This window comes from Mauremys reevesii, linkage group 14 (assembly GCF_016161935.1).
Source record: "Mauremys reevesii isolate NIE-2019 linkage group 14, ASM1616193v1, whole genome shotgun sequence".
Lineage (NCBI taxonomy): Eukaryota > Metazoa > Chordata > Testudines > Geoemydidae > Mauremys > Mauremys reevesii.
The window spans coordinates 32,459,989-32,475,998 of record NC_052636.1 but is presented as its reverse complement, the minus strand read 5'-3'; the positions used below and the strand labels follow the sequence as shown (position 1 = coordinate 32,475,998).

General features: G+C 43.7%; 1 protein-coding gene across 1 annotated transcript in view; it reads right to left on the bottom strand.

Moving 5' to 3' along the window:
- LOC120381593 (zinc finger protein 585A-like) overlaps nucleotides 1–10,921 on the bottom strand; it is a gene marked incomplete at both ends in the record, with an annotated part of 108,780 nt that extends 97,859 nt beyond the window's left edge. The window contains 3 exons of the mRNA XM_039499747.1: nucleotides 4,973–5,412; nucleotides 5,496–6,194; nucleotides 10,823–10,921. Of these exons, the coding sequence (XP_039355681.1) occupies nucleotides 4,973–5,412; nucleotides 5,496–6,194; nucleotides 10,823–10,921 (1,238 nt within the window). The remainder of the gene's footprint in view (nucleotides 1–4,972; nucleotides 5,413–5,495; nucleotides 6,195–10,822) is intronic.
- Nucleotides 10,922–16,010: the final 5,089 nt, after the last annotated feature.

Genomic DNA, 16,010 nt, shown 5'->3' with positions numbered 1-16,010 from the left:
TTTCCAAGGGTTCTGTCTTTCTCAGATGACACATTCCAGCCCCTTGTGTGCCTCCATCCTGTATGACCTGCTGGACTTCGACACATTTATTGTCTCATTCTATAGATGATGTGATTGTAACACAATGTGACTGAAATTAAACCACTTCCAGATGAGGAAACAACAAAAGAGAAAAGCCATTATTGCATTGGCTGAGAATCAAACCCAGATGAATTGCTTGGAAGACACCTACGCACACCACTATACCACCAATGCATCTGGCAGGAGTAGCTTTCCTGCAGGCTCTGTGTGCTGGCAAAGGGGGTGACACACGACCACAGAGTTAATGAGCAGGGTGGATGGGCTGGAAGCTGCCTGACAGCAGGGAGCAGAGTTAGGATCCCAGAGTGACTGAAAGGGGGCAATGGTGAAAACAGATCTCATTGGGAGCTGGCCCCCCACCCACCCCACCCCTAGGAGCGGGAAACTGAAGCTCAACTTCAATCACAGAAAAATCTTCCCTGAGGAGGAAGGGGACAGCTTGTTTTAAAGCCCAGGTTTGTGTTTGTTCCTGCTACATAGGGAGGGGCTGGTAATGCTGATTCCAGCCCCCAGACTCTGAGAGGATAAGGAACAAATTCAGGCTGCCAGTGACCTGCAGGAGGGAGATGATCTTTTGACAGTGACGGACGCCTCGTCCTAAAGGCCTTTGTCTGCCCCCTTCCACTGACTGTTTGGTACTGGAATGCAGCCCCCACACTCCTGGATCTCTCCTGGGGAAATAACGTTTCTGTGCAAAACACCAAAGCTTTTAACAGAAAGGAAGGAAATGGCCACATGATGGGACTAGGACATAAGGAATGAAACACAAGATGCTTCTCCCATGTGCATTGACTTTTAACCTTGTTTGTGGTGGTGGTGTATCCATGTTGGTCCCAGGGGTCCTCTGGGGTGCCGGGCATTGGCCACTTTCGGGATAGTGGGCTAGATGAACTGGTCTGACTCAGTGTGGCTGTTCTTATGTTCTAACTGCTGGTTATGGAGGAGACGACCTTCCAGGCTACACAGAACTGAAGAAGGGTGCTGGGTTAGCTCCACAGCTTGTCTCTTTCACCAACAGAGGTTGGTCCTTTGCAAGCTCTTACCCTCACACGCCTTGTCTCTCTTGGACTCTGAAAAGTGTTTTCTCTCCACTCCCCTTGGAGAGACGTTAAGTTTCCCTTTGGGCAACTATCAGGCTGAAGCAATTGTATTGACTGTGACACTAGAATTGAAGATTTAATATTATAAATAAATGAGTCTAAACCTGAGGTTCTGGTTTTCACATTGGGTTTTCTAACTCCGTTCCCAGTTCTCTTCTAGAAAGGCCTCCAGGCTGCCTGCCCAGCCCAGCAAAAGTGGCCAGGAGAAAGCCCACACTGCTGCTCTTTCAGGTAGTTGAAGGCTGCTATCAAACCCCCCTCACTCAGTCAGTCCCCAGTCTGTGGCAGTGCCTGGGATTCTTCCGTCCTAAGTGCAGGACTCTGCACTTCTCCTTGTTGAACCTCCTCAGATTTCTTTTGGCCCAATCCTCCAATTTGTCTAGGTCGCTCTGGACCCAAACCCTGTCCTCCAGCGCTTGGATTCTTTACATGCTTTCACAGAGCGAAAAGCACGTTCCATGATTTCATAGGGCAGAGTTTTGTGCTATCGGGAGCTTTCCCTGTGTGAATTTGACAGGTGGATCAACATAGAGACACATTGTGACCCTTCTCAGGGAGCTGAGGGCTGTGAGTCTCCTTGTTGCCACCTGCCACAAGGAAGAGGGAGTTTTGCATTTGGCAGCTGGATGTTAGTGACCAAACTCACCAGCCTGCTGGAACTCAAGGACCCTCCTCTGAGCTACAGCAGCCACCTTAACCCTTGAGTTCCTTCAATGTGTCCCCCTCTGGGGCCAGCCTCGATCACCAGATACTCGGTGAAATCCCAGATCCTCTCTTCCCCACGTATCCCAGGTTACTAGTTTTACTGTGGACCATTGCTACTGTATCTCACACAGCACCTGAGTACAGTTATCGAACAAGCAAAAAATTTATTTCACAACGGATAGAGATTTAAACAAACAAACGTGAGTGATGGAAACCAATTGTTACCACTAAACAAAGGCAGAAAATGATAGAATAGAAAGGCCAGCACAAAAACAGAGAGAGGAACAATAAGATACTAAAAGGACAATTGTTGGAACTCTCCATTTCTCTCAGTCTTTGGATTGATGGGTACTAGAGCTGTAGCTACAGTTGAGGAACCACGGTAAATTTAATCTAATTAACTTTTCAAGATTAGCCATCATTTCCTGTACGACTAACAAAACACAAAAACAAGACAACTTTCAGTTTTCCAAAATAATTCACATTATCACAGTCTCTTATTCTTTAACCAATAACTTCACCTATAATTTCATTTTAATTGGTAACAATAACATATTCAAAGATCACAAATTCTTTTCATATATGTTAGTTTTCTTTAATCCCCATTGCCATCAACTGAACCTTGGTTCTTATTGTGGTTTGTCCCAACGTAGGCCCCAACCACTTCTGTGAGTTCATATATCTCAGGATCTTCCGCCATATGTGTTGGTAGAAGGGGTCTTCTATGTCCGAATGTTTGCATCATGGAGAAAAATACCTCTCTTTTCACACTTTTTAATCTTTCAAAGTAGGAGGAGGTAGAGAAGTAATATAGATGCATAAAACACAAGAGAAACCTCTCTGGTCTACACTAAAAATATTTATCGGGATAACTATATTGCTTAGGGGTGAAAATCCACACAGCTGAGCAACATAGTTACACAGCCCTAACCTTCTGTGTAGACAGTGCTACATGAGCAGGAGAGCTTCTCCTACCAACATAGCCACCGCCGCTTGCGGGGGCTGGACTAATCAAGTCCGATGGGAGAAATCTCTCCCATTGCCTTAGAGCATCTGTTATAGCAGTGCCAACCAGGCAGCCAGTTTGGGATCCACGGGGAAGGACTGTCCTATGAAGCACTCTCTCTTTGCATTCAAACAGTGAAGGATGACTGTTCTCAATCTAACCCTGGCATACTTTGGAAGTGTAATCAGTGACACTGAACTAGGAAGTGGAGTTGTACAAACAATTTTCCTTGGGTCACCATAGCTTCCTTTACTGGGGTGGAAACCAAGAACTGGGTGTGGACTCTTTCAACCTCAGCTCTTTCCAAATCCTTGGTCTTGGATAGGGTAAAGTTACACTTCTCTGAAGTAGAATCCTTTACAAAACCACTTAAAATCTCAGCAGTGTCAATGAGGAATGGCTTCCTGAAACATGCCCAGCTTTTCTTTAATTCAGTGGCACAGGTCCAGGGAAGGGACTGGATACAGGCCTGGGATCAGAATCTTCGTTAGTTACCAGAGCTGGAGATTCTATTCAAACATGGCTATTTTTCTGAAGCTATTACATTTTCAACACTGGTTTCATTTTATACACATCTTTAGCACCTACAAAGGATAAATTTGACAAAAACTCCGCTTCTATTTCCTCAACATCTGTGTCATGAAAGGCTGCATTTCCCAAAGCATAGGATTAGCTAGGAGAGATCTTCTGTAGGGACTAGGTTACAAATGCTTTGGGAACCAAACACATGGGCATTTTGCCTAGTTCAAAACCGCTTACCATGGAATTCTCTTCTCAGATCATCGGAGACAATATTGCCTTAAACAACTGAAATACACTGTGATCAGATGCACTTCCTTCAGTTAGTTGGGGTTCTGCTGTTGTTCACCATTTCTGAGTGGAGATTTTAAATCACTGCTGTTTCTTTTTTAGCCTGTCCAGTAAATTAGAGAGTCATCATGGAGGGATGGGGAAAAAGCAAAGCTGAAATCATAAATGAGGACTTTAGCAAAGGGTCATTGTCCTAAATTCTTCAATAAATCTGAGCTACATCCTACCAAACTGAACTAATATCCAATTGGGTGACCAAACAGCCTTCAGGAAAGATAGAAACCCACATCACAGAGAGAGAATACATGACAAAGACAGTGTCAAGTGAAATTCCAGAGCAGGTTACATCTGATTATTCAGAATTGGGACAAGAGAGTCTCCCATCACATTCTCCTCTGATCCATTCAAACCTGCTTCCCTCATCCCTGTCTCCATAGTCAGTTATGTTATTTACAATTTTTTTAGTATCGTAGCATCCCCATAATGAGGGAAAAACAGACCTCTTGCCAGAAGTGGCTTTACAATAGATGGAACCTGGAATTTAAACTCTAAATGATCACACTGTATTTGGGATCCATTTGAATTCCCCTCCCAGGACTTTGACACTTTCATCTCCAGTCATAGCGACTCTGATATAGGATTAAAGAAGTCAAAACATCATCTGCAAGCACATGACACTTTGAGAAGTGGATGGATAGAATGTGATGAAGATAAACTCTGCCTGGCTCAGGCAAAAGGTAACAGATCTGCAGTGATGGGGAAGGAGGGAATCTCTGAGTCACCCCATCTCCTTCCAGTGTCACAGAAGCTGTAATTATACTTTTTTCCTGCCCCTGCTCCTCTTCGTTTACATAAAATTTGAAAAATTCCCACTATAACTGCTCTTCAGCACAACCCAGAGCAATGTGAGAACAACTGGCAAGGATATAATCTGTATCACTGGTGTCTAACAATAACTTTGCAATAGGAGGAATGGTATAAACGTGATGCTCCCTGGTTCCTCATAGGAAGGGCACACTCCAGTTACTTGTGGGACAATAGAAAGAACAAATAGGTCCATCTCAAAAGAGGGCAAACTGCAAAGGCAAAATGGGCCACTCATCTGGACAAGCTGAGGGATAACGGTGGTGCAAACAGTTCAAGGAGCTTTAAAAGTTACTATGTGGGAATCAGGAAAAGTATTAAAAAAACAAAGTATTGATAGCCCTAGAGATTTTTACAATGTTGATCTCTCTTGCAGATTCTCTGATGGTTAACATGGGCTGAGTGCCAAGAGAAGGTTTTCCCACACTCACTGCATTCATAGGGCCTCTCCCCTGTGTGGATTCTCTGATGCCTGGAAAGGGCTGAACTTTTAGTGAAGCATTTTCCACACACACAGCATTTATAGGGCCTCTCCCCTGTGTGGATTCTCTGATGGGTAATAAGGTGTGGGCGGTGATTGAAGGTTTTCCCGCACTCTCTGCATTCATAGGGCCTCTCCCCTGTGTGGATTGTTTGATGACTAATAAGGTGCGAGCTGCGACTGAAGGTTTTACAACACTCATGGCATTCGTAGGATCTTTCCCCTGTGTGGATCCTCTGATGTCTAGAAAGGGCTGATCTGTGAGTGAAGGTTTTCCTACACTCTCTGCATTCATAGGGCCTCTCCCCTGTGTGGATTCTCTGATGAACAGAAAGGGCTGATCTTTGAGTAAACGTTTTCCCACACTCACTGCATACATAGGGCCTGTCCCCTGTGTGGATTGTTTGATGACTACTAAGGAGAGATCTGCGACTGAAGGTTTTCCAACACTCATGCATTCGTAGGATCTTTCCCCTGTGTGGATCCTCTGATGTCTAGAAAGGTCTGATCTGTGAGTGAAGCATTTCCCACACTCACTGCATTCATAGGGCCTCTCATCTGTGTGGATTCTCTGATGAACAGAAAGGGCTGATATTTGAGTGAAGGTTTTCCCACACTCTCTGCATTCATAGGGCCTGTCCCCTGTGTGGATTCTCTGATGTCTAGAAAGGCCTGATCTGCGATTGAAGGTTTTCCCACACTCTCTGCATTCATAGGGCCTGTCCCCTGTGTGGATTCTCTGATGTCTAGAAAGGCCTGATTTGTAAGTGAAGGTTTTCCCACACTCACGGCATTCAAAGGGCCTCTCCCCTGTGTGGATTCTCTGATGTTGAGAAAGGTTTGAGCTGCTAGTGAAGCATTTTCCACATTCACTGCATTCGTAGGGCCTGTCCCCTGTGTGGATTGTTTGATGCCTAATAAGGTGTGAACTGCGATTGAAGGTTTTCCCACACTCACGGCATTCAAAGGGCCTCTCCCCTGTGTGGATTCTCTGATGTACAGAAAGGTCTGAACTCTCAGTGAAGCATTTTCCACACTCACAGCATTTATAGGGCCTGTCCCCTGTGTGGATTTTCTGATGGGCAATAAGGTGTGAGCTGCGATTGAAGGTTTTCCCACACTCACGGCATTTGTAGGGTCTCTCCCCTGTGTGGATTCTCAGATGAACAGAAAGGTTTGATCCGTGAATGAAGTTTTTCCCACACTCAGGGCATGTATTTTTTCTCTTTCGCCTGAGGATTTCCTGTTGTGTTGTGGTTTCCATGAGGACCTTCTGAGTTCCCCAACAGGAAATAAATTTATCCACTTTCTCCCCTGGCTGGTTTCCTTGCTCTCTTTCTGGTCTGTGCTGAATCTCCCAGGAGTTTCCCTGCTCAGGACTCCTGGACACATTCCTTTTCAATCTTTGCAATAATGCTCTGTTTTTACCCACTGGCTCGACATTTTCAGGCTGAAAATTCTGCTCCTCTTTCTCACATGCCATTGCATCACCTGCTGTGACAGAGACAGAAACCTCAAACAGGGATGGAAAGGAGAAGACCAAACCAAAACAAGTGCTGAAGACAGGTCAAATAAAAATCAGGAGCTGAACTCCCCCAAACTCTTCCCCCAAGTAGGAGAGAGGAGGGGGATGAATTCAGCCTTCACATCCCATCCAAATACGCAGGGGGAAGGGAGAAAGCTACTGCCTGGTGTCTGCTAGGATCTATAGGAAGCCATGAGCTATATTTACCCTGAGGATACGACCCCTGCAAGGGACAATAATGAACTGAGAGACCTCCCCAAGGGCTTTGTTGGGCATTCCAGATGTTTCCTTCAGGCACTTACAGATTCTGGGTGGTTTAATGTTTCCTCACCTGTGTAGGGAGCTCTCAGGATCTCTCTTTCCTCTGAACCCTGGAGGTCTGGGACCCATGGCTCTTCCCCTTGTTCCAGCTGGGAGATCACATCAGGCTGGATAACAGGAAACCCTGCTCAGATGAAAGAAAACAAAGGAGTTCAGCTGATTTCATAAGACTTTGTCATAAAAAACATTCTATTAATTTAACTTCAGTGCTTAGTGTGACCTGGTGGGCCAGGGGCAGTTCTCACTGAAAATGCCAAAGTTAGGGCAGGCTGAAAAAGGGAGAGCAGATGCTCCCAAAACTGCTGGTTAACACTGAAGTTAAACTCACTGACCAGTCACCAACTGTGCTTCTGATCCCCACACGGGTTATCGAGAAGCTGAAAAAAGAAATCACACAGCCCCCTTTATTGCATCCCAGTTCTCTGACTCCTAATCAGCACTTAGGCCCAGTACAGTGAGAGGTTATTTCAAAACTCTGCTGACATAAACAAAATGATCTTCTGACCCCAAAGGTCAGCCACATCACCAGGTCAGTATAGGTTTGGATATTACCCAAAATTCCATCCTTCCAGACAATCCTTTAGCATCTAAACTAAAGGTTTAAACGAAAGAAAGACAGAAAGAAGTTAAATGGAAAAGCAGTCAGATACATTCCAAAATGGATATATCAGGTTCTTAGCAGTATTGGTGAGTTGCTAGCTTGGAAGTCCGTCTGGAACACATCCATAGCTTGGATGGGTCATTCAGTCTTGTTCCAGGGTTCAGTTTGTAGAGAAGTTGCTCCAGAGGCAGGCAAGGGGATTGAAGACAAAATGGAGAAGTTGCAGCTGCCCTTTATATTCCTTTTGCTATGTGGCTTGTACTTCCTGTGTCGCAAACACAAGATTCACAGGACATGGCATGGAAAAGCCTTGGAGTTCTCATTACACAGGCATACCCTGGCATGTCTTGCTGACGCAATAGGTGTATCCTCTTGGTCCTTTCCATGGGCTCATTGTACAGATGATGACCCTCAATGGGCCATCAAACAGGCTAGGCAGTGTTGATGCCAATATGTCTGGGGGTGTCACCCAGAAACACTGCACAAGTCTGGAAATACAGATATACCCTACATATCTATAACTCACAATACAAAGGTGATACAAACACAGAAACAAAATGATCATACTTGGAAAATCATAACATTTCCCCTGACACCTTACATGGCATATCTAGCATGATTCATTTTAATTTGATAAGATTATATTATTTTATTATTAATACCAAAGTGTCTCACAATTCCATTCAGTGTCACACTTGGTAAACCAGTGAATTTCCAGGACTAGTTCCCCAGGTCCTTGAAGATGCCCAACACTATGCTTACGAGGGATTGAAATACCCACATATGTGCTGGGAACACACACACAGACACTGTGTCAGTCTACACCCCTATGTTCACTCTTCTAGAAAATTATCAATTTTGTACACAGTATGGCTTGTGAGATATCATTTGAAAATGCATAATCTACTGAATATTATCCTCCTGTTAAAATGTGTAGTAACACTGTATGTAAAGTTATGAGATTTTACAGTATGAGATTACGGAAAAAGTTACAATTCTGGGAAACACCCACAGAGCAGTTCCTCAGAGACAGCCAGGCAAACAGCTGGTCGAACAGCCATTCTCCTGCAGGGGGAAGGTGTGAAGACATTTACATTCCATCATAGGGACCTATTGAAGCTGTTGTGGAAAACAACCACACGATTGATTTTGAATCAGCTCAGCCTGAGGCTCTTTTCTTGGTCTAAAGTGCGCAGGGGGCGACAGCTATTGGAATACTGTCCCCCTGAGCTAAAAATCACACGAGCCTTTTAAAGCTTAAAAGCACAATCAATGGCACATACGTTGCACGTTAATTTCCTTATTTGGAATATATTGCAAAATATGATGCAGGTCAAAAGCGAGCTGAACAATCAGTTTTCCATATTCGGCCTTTCCTGTTATTGTTATTCCTAGTCTAGTTTGTGGTTTGACTTTTCTAACACTTCCATTGTGGTTATGTTTCAAAAGCTCGGTTACTGCAAATCAGTGTGTTTGGGGACTTTCCACTTCACCTACTTAGGCCCCTTATGCACACAAAGCCATTGTTCCCCAATTTGGGGGATTTAAATTAAAATAAATAATTGGAGATATACCAATCTCCTAGAACTGGAAGGGACCTTGAAAGATCATTGAGTCCAGCCCCTGGCTTCACTTGTTCCCCAATCTGGGGAATTTTCCATTCCACTCTGCCTTTCTATGCCCTTTACACAGAGAAGCAAGCTCAGCTAATACTTCAGGCCTATTAGCTTGACCAAGGCTCCAAAGCTCTTTCTGTAGACTTTCCCTCACAATTCTCATATCTCCGACAGACAGCCTGGCACCATGACTCAGCTGAGAACTGAAGTTGTTTCTAGTACAAAGGACAGAATCATAAAAAGAGGTGAGCAAAATACTTCAGACTCTCTCTCTCTCTCTCCCCCCTTTCCCTCTGCTCATGACAACTCCTGAAGAGCTGAACGTGGGCGGCAGGGGTGGGTTAGGCCTAGTCCTGGCTGAAAGGAAAACCAGCCTGTCTCAGCACATGGCGAGAGAAACATTTGCCTTGTTTCACAGCTTGTTAACTTAGACATTAGTTTGTGTTTTATCTTGCATTTCTTTTGTAAACAATTCTGAGCTTTATGCCTCATTATCTGTATCTTAAAATATTTTTTTTTGATTGTTAACTATCTTGTTTTATTCTTTATCTAACTGGTGTGGTTGGATTCAAGTGTGTTGGAAACTCCATCTGGGATAACAAGGCTGGCGCATGTCATTTTCCACTGATGAAATGACAGACTTCATATGAGCTCCCATTGTTCAGGAGTGTGCTGGACAGGGAAAGATACACATTTCTGGGAGAAGTCTGGGAGCAGAGAATTTTCTGGGGTTCTCCTGTGCTGCACTGTAACTTATAAGTCACTGACTAGCAGCACTCAATACTGTGTAGCTGGGAGCGAGTTACATGCTGGAGACTGTGCGTTACCTGCCCAGGAGTGGCTGCTCTCACAGTAGAGCAGTGTAAAAGGCACCCCAGCTTGGGAACTGAGGGGACACAGCTGTTCAACAGTCCAGGTTGCACTGTGGTTAATATCACAGACACTCAATTTCAAAGAGTCCCTAAAACACAGAGAAACTAAATCCATGTCCCAGAAATCAAAGACTCCAGAGAGAGGGCAAGTCTCCCTGGCACTGCTTCTTGCTGACAGAGAAGTACAGAGACAGGGAGAGAGTCCTGGGGAAGCTGGGAACAGGAAGCATGGGCTGGTGGGGTTCAGTGGAGAAAGGGAACAGGAAGGGCAGGGATATCACTGAATGCAGGATTTCAGCAGTACTAGATGTCAGGATAGCACATAGTGCAGCTCATTGGAAAACATAATCCCAACTATACATACAGAATGATGGGGTCTAAATTAGCTGTTTCCACTCAAGAGACGGATCTTGGAGTCACTGTGGATAGTTCTCTGAAAACATCCACTCAATGTGCAGCAGCAGTGAAAAAAAGCAAACAATGTTGGAAATAATTAAGAAAGGGATAGATACGACAGAATATATCATATTTGTAAAAACAGCAAATGAATCCATGATACACCCACATCTCAAATACTCCGTGCGGATGTGGTTGCCCCATCTCAAAGAAGTTTACTTGAGCAAACAGGAGCTATTTGACACTGCAATACGGCTCCTGTGCGCTGTTCCCAAAGTGTTCTGCAGCAGGGGAGGGTCTCTGGTAGTGTGTGTGTGTCACTGGCATATTGGGGTGATGCTGAAACAGGATAGAGTAGAGGTGGCATTGTGGGGCTGGCATGAACCTTATCTCTTCATTTCCTATTCCAAGAGGACGGGAATCCTTACCCAGCAAGGTCACATTCTCATAGTTCTCCTGCATGACATCCCTGTAGAGGGCTCTCTGAGCGGGGTCCAGCAGAGCCCATTCCTCTCTGGTGAAATACACAGCCACCTCCTCGAAGGTCACCGGCCCCTGAAAGAGCAAGAATCCAACACTCAGTACCTGCTGCCCCACTATTCACAGAACAGCAGCACCAGGTAAATGGAGGCATATGTTAACAAGTCCCACCCCATCTTGCTTAGAGCAGCCAGGAGGAATCAGAGGGTAGAAAGAGGAATCTTTGTGTCTCCCACCTGATAGACGGAGGCAGGGTCGTCACATTTATCACATACCCACTAGCCAGAGCTTGATACAGGAGATGGGGCTGTCTCTGGACCCTGCTGGTGGCTCCATGGTAGGAATCATAAGAACATAAGAAAGGCCGTACAGGGTCAGACCAAAGGTCCATCCAGCCCAGTATCTGTCTACCGACAGTGGCCAATGCCAGGTGCCCCTGAGGGAGTGAACCTAACAGGCAATGATCAAGTGATCTCTCTCCTGCCATCCATCTCCATCCTCTGACAAACAGAGGCTAGGGACACCATTCTTACCCATCCTGGCTAATAGCCATTTATGGACTTAGCCACCATGAATTTATCCAGTCCCCTTTTAAACATTGTTATAGTCCTAGCCTTCACAACCTCCTCAGGTAAGGAGTTCCACAAGTTGACTGTGCGCTGTGAAGAAGAACTTCCTTTATTTGTTTTAAACCTGCTGCCTATTAATTTCATTTGGTGACCCCTAGTTCTTGTATTATGGGAATAAGTAAATAACTTTTCCTTATCCACTTTCTCAACATCACTCATGATTTTATATACCTCTATCATGTCCCCCCTTAGTCTTCTCTTTTCCAAACTGAAGAGTCCTAGCCTCTTTAATCTTTCCTCATATGGGACCCTCTCCAAACCCCTAATCATTTTAGTTGCTCTTTTCTGAACTTTTTCTAGTGCTAGAATATCTTTTTTGAGGTGAGACCACATCTGTACACAGTATTCGAGATGTGGGCGTACCATGGATTTATATAAGGGCAATAATATATTCTCAGTCTTATTCTCTATCCCCTTTTTAATGATTCCTAACATCCTGTTTGCTTTTTTGACCGCCTCTGCACACTGCATGGACATCTTCAGAGAACTATCCACGATAATTCCAAGATCTTTTTCCTGACTCGTTGTAGCTAAATTAGCCCCCATCATGTTGTATGTATAGTTGGGGTTATTTTTTCCAATGTGCATTACTTTACATTTATCCACATTAAATTTCATTTGCCATTTTGTTGCCCAATCACTTAGTTTTGTGAGATCTTTTTGAAGTTCTTCACAATCTGCTTTGGTCTTAACTATCTTGAGTAGTTTAGTATCATCTGAAAACTTTGCCACCTCACTGTTTACCCCTTTCTCCAGATCATTTATGAATAAATTGAATAGGATTGGTCCTAGGACTGACCCTTGGGGAACACCACTAGTTACACCTCTCCATTCTGAGAATTTACCATTAATTCCTACCCTTTGTTCCCTGTCCTTTAACCAGTTCTCAATCCATGAAAGGACCTTTCCTTTTATCCCATGACAGCTTAATTTACGTAAGAGCCTTTGGTGAGGGACCTTGTCAAAGGCTTTCTGAAATCTAAGTACACTATGTCCACCGGATCCCCTTGTCCACATGTTTGTTGACCCTTCAAAGAACTCTAATAGATTAGTAAGACACGATTTCCCTTTACAGAAACCATGTTGACTATTGCTCAAGAGTTTATGTTTTTCTATGTGTCTGACAATTTTATTCTTTACTATTGTTTCAACTAATTTGCCCGGTACCGACGTTAGACTTACCGGTCTGTAATTGCCGGGATCACCTCTAGAGCCCTTTTTAAATATTGGCGTTACATTAGCTAACTTCCAGTCATTGGGTACCGAAGCCGATTTAAAGGACAGGTTACAAACCTTAGTTAATAGTTCCGCAACTTCACATTTGAGTTCTTTCAGAACTCTTGGGTGAATGCCATCTGGTCCCGGTGACTTGTTAATCAATTAATTCCAAAACCTCCTCTAGTGACACTTCAGTCTGTGACAGTTCCTCAGATTTGTCACCTACAAAAGCCAGCTCAGGTTTGGGAATCTCCCTAACATCCTCAGCCGTGAAGACTGAAGCAAAGAATCCATTTAGTTTCTCCGCAATGACTTTATCATCTTTAAGCGCTCCTTTTGAATTTTGATCATCAAGGGGCCCCACTGGTTGTTTAGCAGGCTTCCTGCTTCTGATGTACTTAAAAAACATTTTATTACCACCTTTGGAGTTTTTGGCTAGCCGTTCTTCAAACTCCTCTTTGGCTTTTCTTATTACACTCTTGCACTTAAGTTGGCAGTGTTTGTGCTCCTTTCTATTTGCCTCACTAGGATTTGACTTCCACTTTTTAAAGGAAGTCTTTTTATCTCTCACTGCTTCTTTTACATGGTTGTTAAACCACGGTGGCTCTTTTTTAGTTCTTTTACTGTTTTTCTTAATTTGGGGTATACATTGAAGTTGGGCCTCTATTATGGTGTCTTTAAAAAGGGCCCTTGCAACTTGCAGGGATTTCACTTTAGTCACTGTACCTTTTAACTTTTGTCTAACTAACCCCCTCATTTTTGTATAGTTCCCCCTTTTGAAATTAAAGGCCACAGTGTTGGGCAGTTGAGATGTTCTTCCCATCACAGGGATGTTGAATGGCACTATATGTTAAAGAAAGTGTAGATTCAAATGAAGTAAAAATCTTAAGCGAATCCCAACACTCTCCAAATAAAATACATGGAAGAAAGGGGAAGTCAATAGTAAAGACTATAAGTTAGAAGGTCAGAATTGTAGAAAATTGGCAAGGGAAGCTATCAGAAATCAATGATCAATCAATGAAAAATAAGAAGGAAGTTTTTAAAAGTATATTAGGTAAAAAATTAATCCTAACAACAGTAGTGGTAAATTACTAGATAGAAATGGCAGAATTATCAAAAATAATGCAGAAGAGGTAAAAGTGTTCAATAAATATTTCTCTCCTGGATTTGGAGAAAAACAAATGATGTAACTCATATCATAAGATGTTGACGACGACACTTTCCATTCCAACAACAACTCATGAGTATGTTAAACAGCAGGTATTACAGTTAGATGTGTTTAAATCAGCAGGTCCAGATAACAAGAGTTTTGAGAGACCCGGTGGAGAAGCGTGGTGGACTGTTAGTGTTGATTTTCATTAGGACTTGGAACACTGAGGAAATTCCATAAGAGTGGAATAAAGCTAATGCTGTGCCAATATTTAAAAAGTGTAAAAGAGACGACCCAGCTAATTACAAGAGTGTTAGTCTAAAATCGATACTGGGCAAGGGAATGGAGCAGCCGATACTGGAGTTCATTAATAACGAATTAAAGGAGGGTAATATAATTAGTACCCATTAACAAAGGTTTAGACACAATAGATTGTCAAACTAACTGGATATCCTTACTGGATGAGATCAAAAGTTTGGTTACAACTAATAGTATTGATGTAATATACCTAGACTTCTGTACGGCATATGACTTGGTCCAGCACAATATTTTGACTAGAAAACTAGAAAGATACAAAATACACAGGGCATATATTACATAGATTAAAAACTGGGATTGTAAATGGGGAACTATGGTCGAGTGGATTTCTTTCTAGGGGCTTCCCACAAGGACTGGTTCTTGGCTCTGTGCTATTTAACATACTTATCAATGACCTGGAAGAGAACATAAAATCATCACTGATAAAGTTTGCAATTGCCACAAAGATTGGGGGTGGTGGTAACTAATGAAGTGTCAGTAGATTCAGGCTCCAGCACTGGGAGTCTGGGAAGTTTTCCCAGCCCTGGCTGGGGGGTTATTTCCTGTTCCACAAAGAGGGGAAGTTCCATTCCCAACTCCTGTGCCTTGAAATTAGGCCCTGACACTACACGCCACATTCAGCACAGTGGTAGGAGTATAAAATGATTAGGCCATAATTATTAGGCATTTTGTGCAAGATGCGTCATGTGCAGTGTCATTGGAAAAGTTGTGATTGGCCGAATATGATTATCCTATTTGTGTGCATGGATCATGTTTGTTATCTGAAGTTATGGATATGGACTCTGTATCTGAAGAACAAAACATGTCAAACCAATCTGAGAGCTTTCTTTGATAGGATAACAAGCCTTGTGGATAAGGGAGAAGTGGTGGATGTGGTATACCTAGACACATTCCAGAAAGGCATCTAGTCTTCATGAAATGACATCAGGAGATGGAGAATCCACCACTTTCCTTGGTAGCTTGTTCCTGTGGTGAATCATCTTGACTGTTGAATATTTGTGCCTTAGTTGTAATATGAATTTGTCTCTTTTCACCTTCCAGCCATTGGGTCTTGTTATTCCTTTCTCTGCTATTTTAAAGAGTCCTTTAATACCCAGTATTTTCTCTCCATTAAGGCACTTCAAGACTTCAATGAAGTCACCTTTCAATCTTCTTTTGATAAGCTAAGCAGGTTGAGCTCTTTCAATAGCTCACTAGAAGGCATTTTTCTCCAGCCCTCAGAACATTTGGTGGCTCTTTGCTGCCCCAGCTCCAATTTCACAACATCTTTTTCAAACAAGGACACCAAAACTGAAGGCAGTATTCCAGTATCAGTCTCACTGATGCCGTGTCAGGGGCAGGGGGTGCGGGGCTGGCTGGAGGCAGGGCAGGGGGATGCAGCAGGGGTTGGCTGGAGCCGGGGCGTGCAGGGCTGGCTGGAGACAGAGGCTGGCTGCAGGGAGGGCAGGGGGTGGAGGGTTGCTGAAAATGTACTGATACGTATTTTAAGGTGAAGATAACACCATGGTTACCAGGTGACTGGCACATCCTGGGTTAAAGAAAGGAAGGGACCTGGAGTTAATAGTCTGAAGTATTTGTGTTACCAACCCTGTCACTGTCTGACCCCCCTTCAGTGTGGAGCAGGTGTGTACGTTGCTGTGTGGAACGCACAGACTCCTGCAGAGCAGGGGCAGCTGTTTCCTTGGCAGAGAGCCTGGCACTTAAGAGACTTTCTTGACTTGTATCAGAGGGGTAGCCATGTTAGTCTGGTTCTGTAAAAGCAGCAAAGAATCCTGTGGCACCTTATAGACTAACAGACGTTTTGCAGCATGAGCTTTCGTGGGTGAATACCCACTTC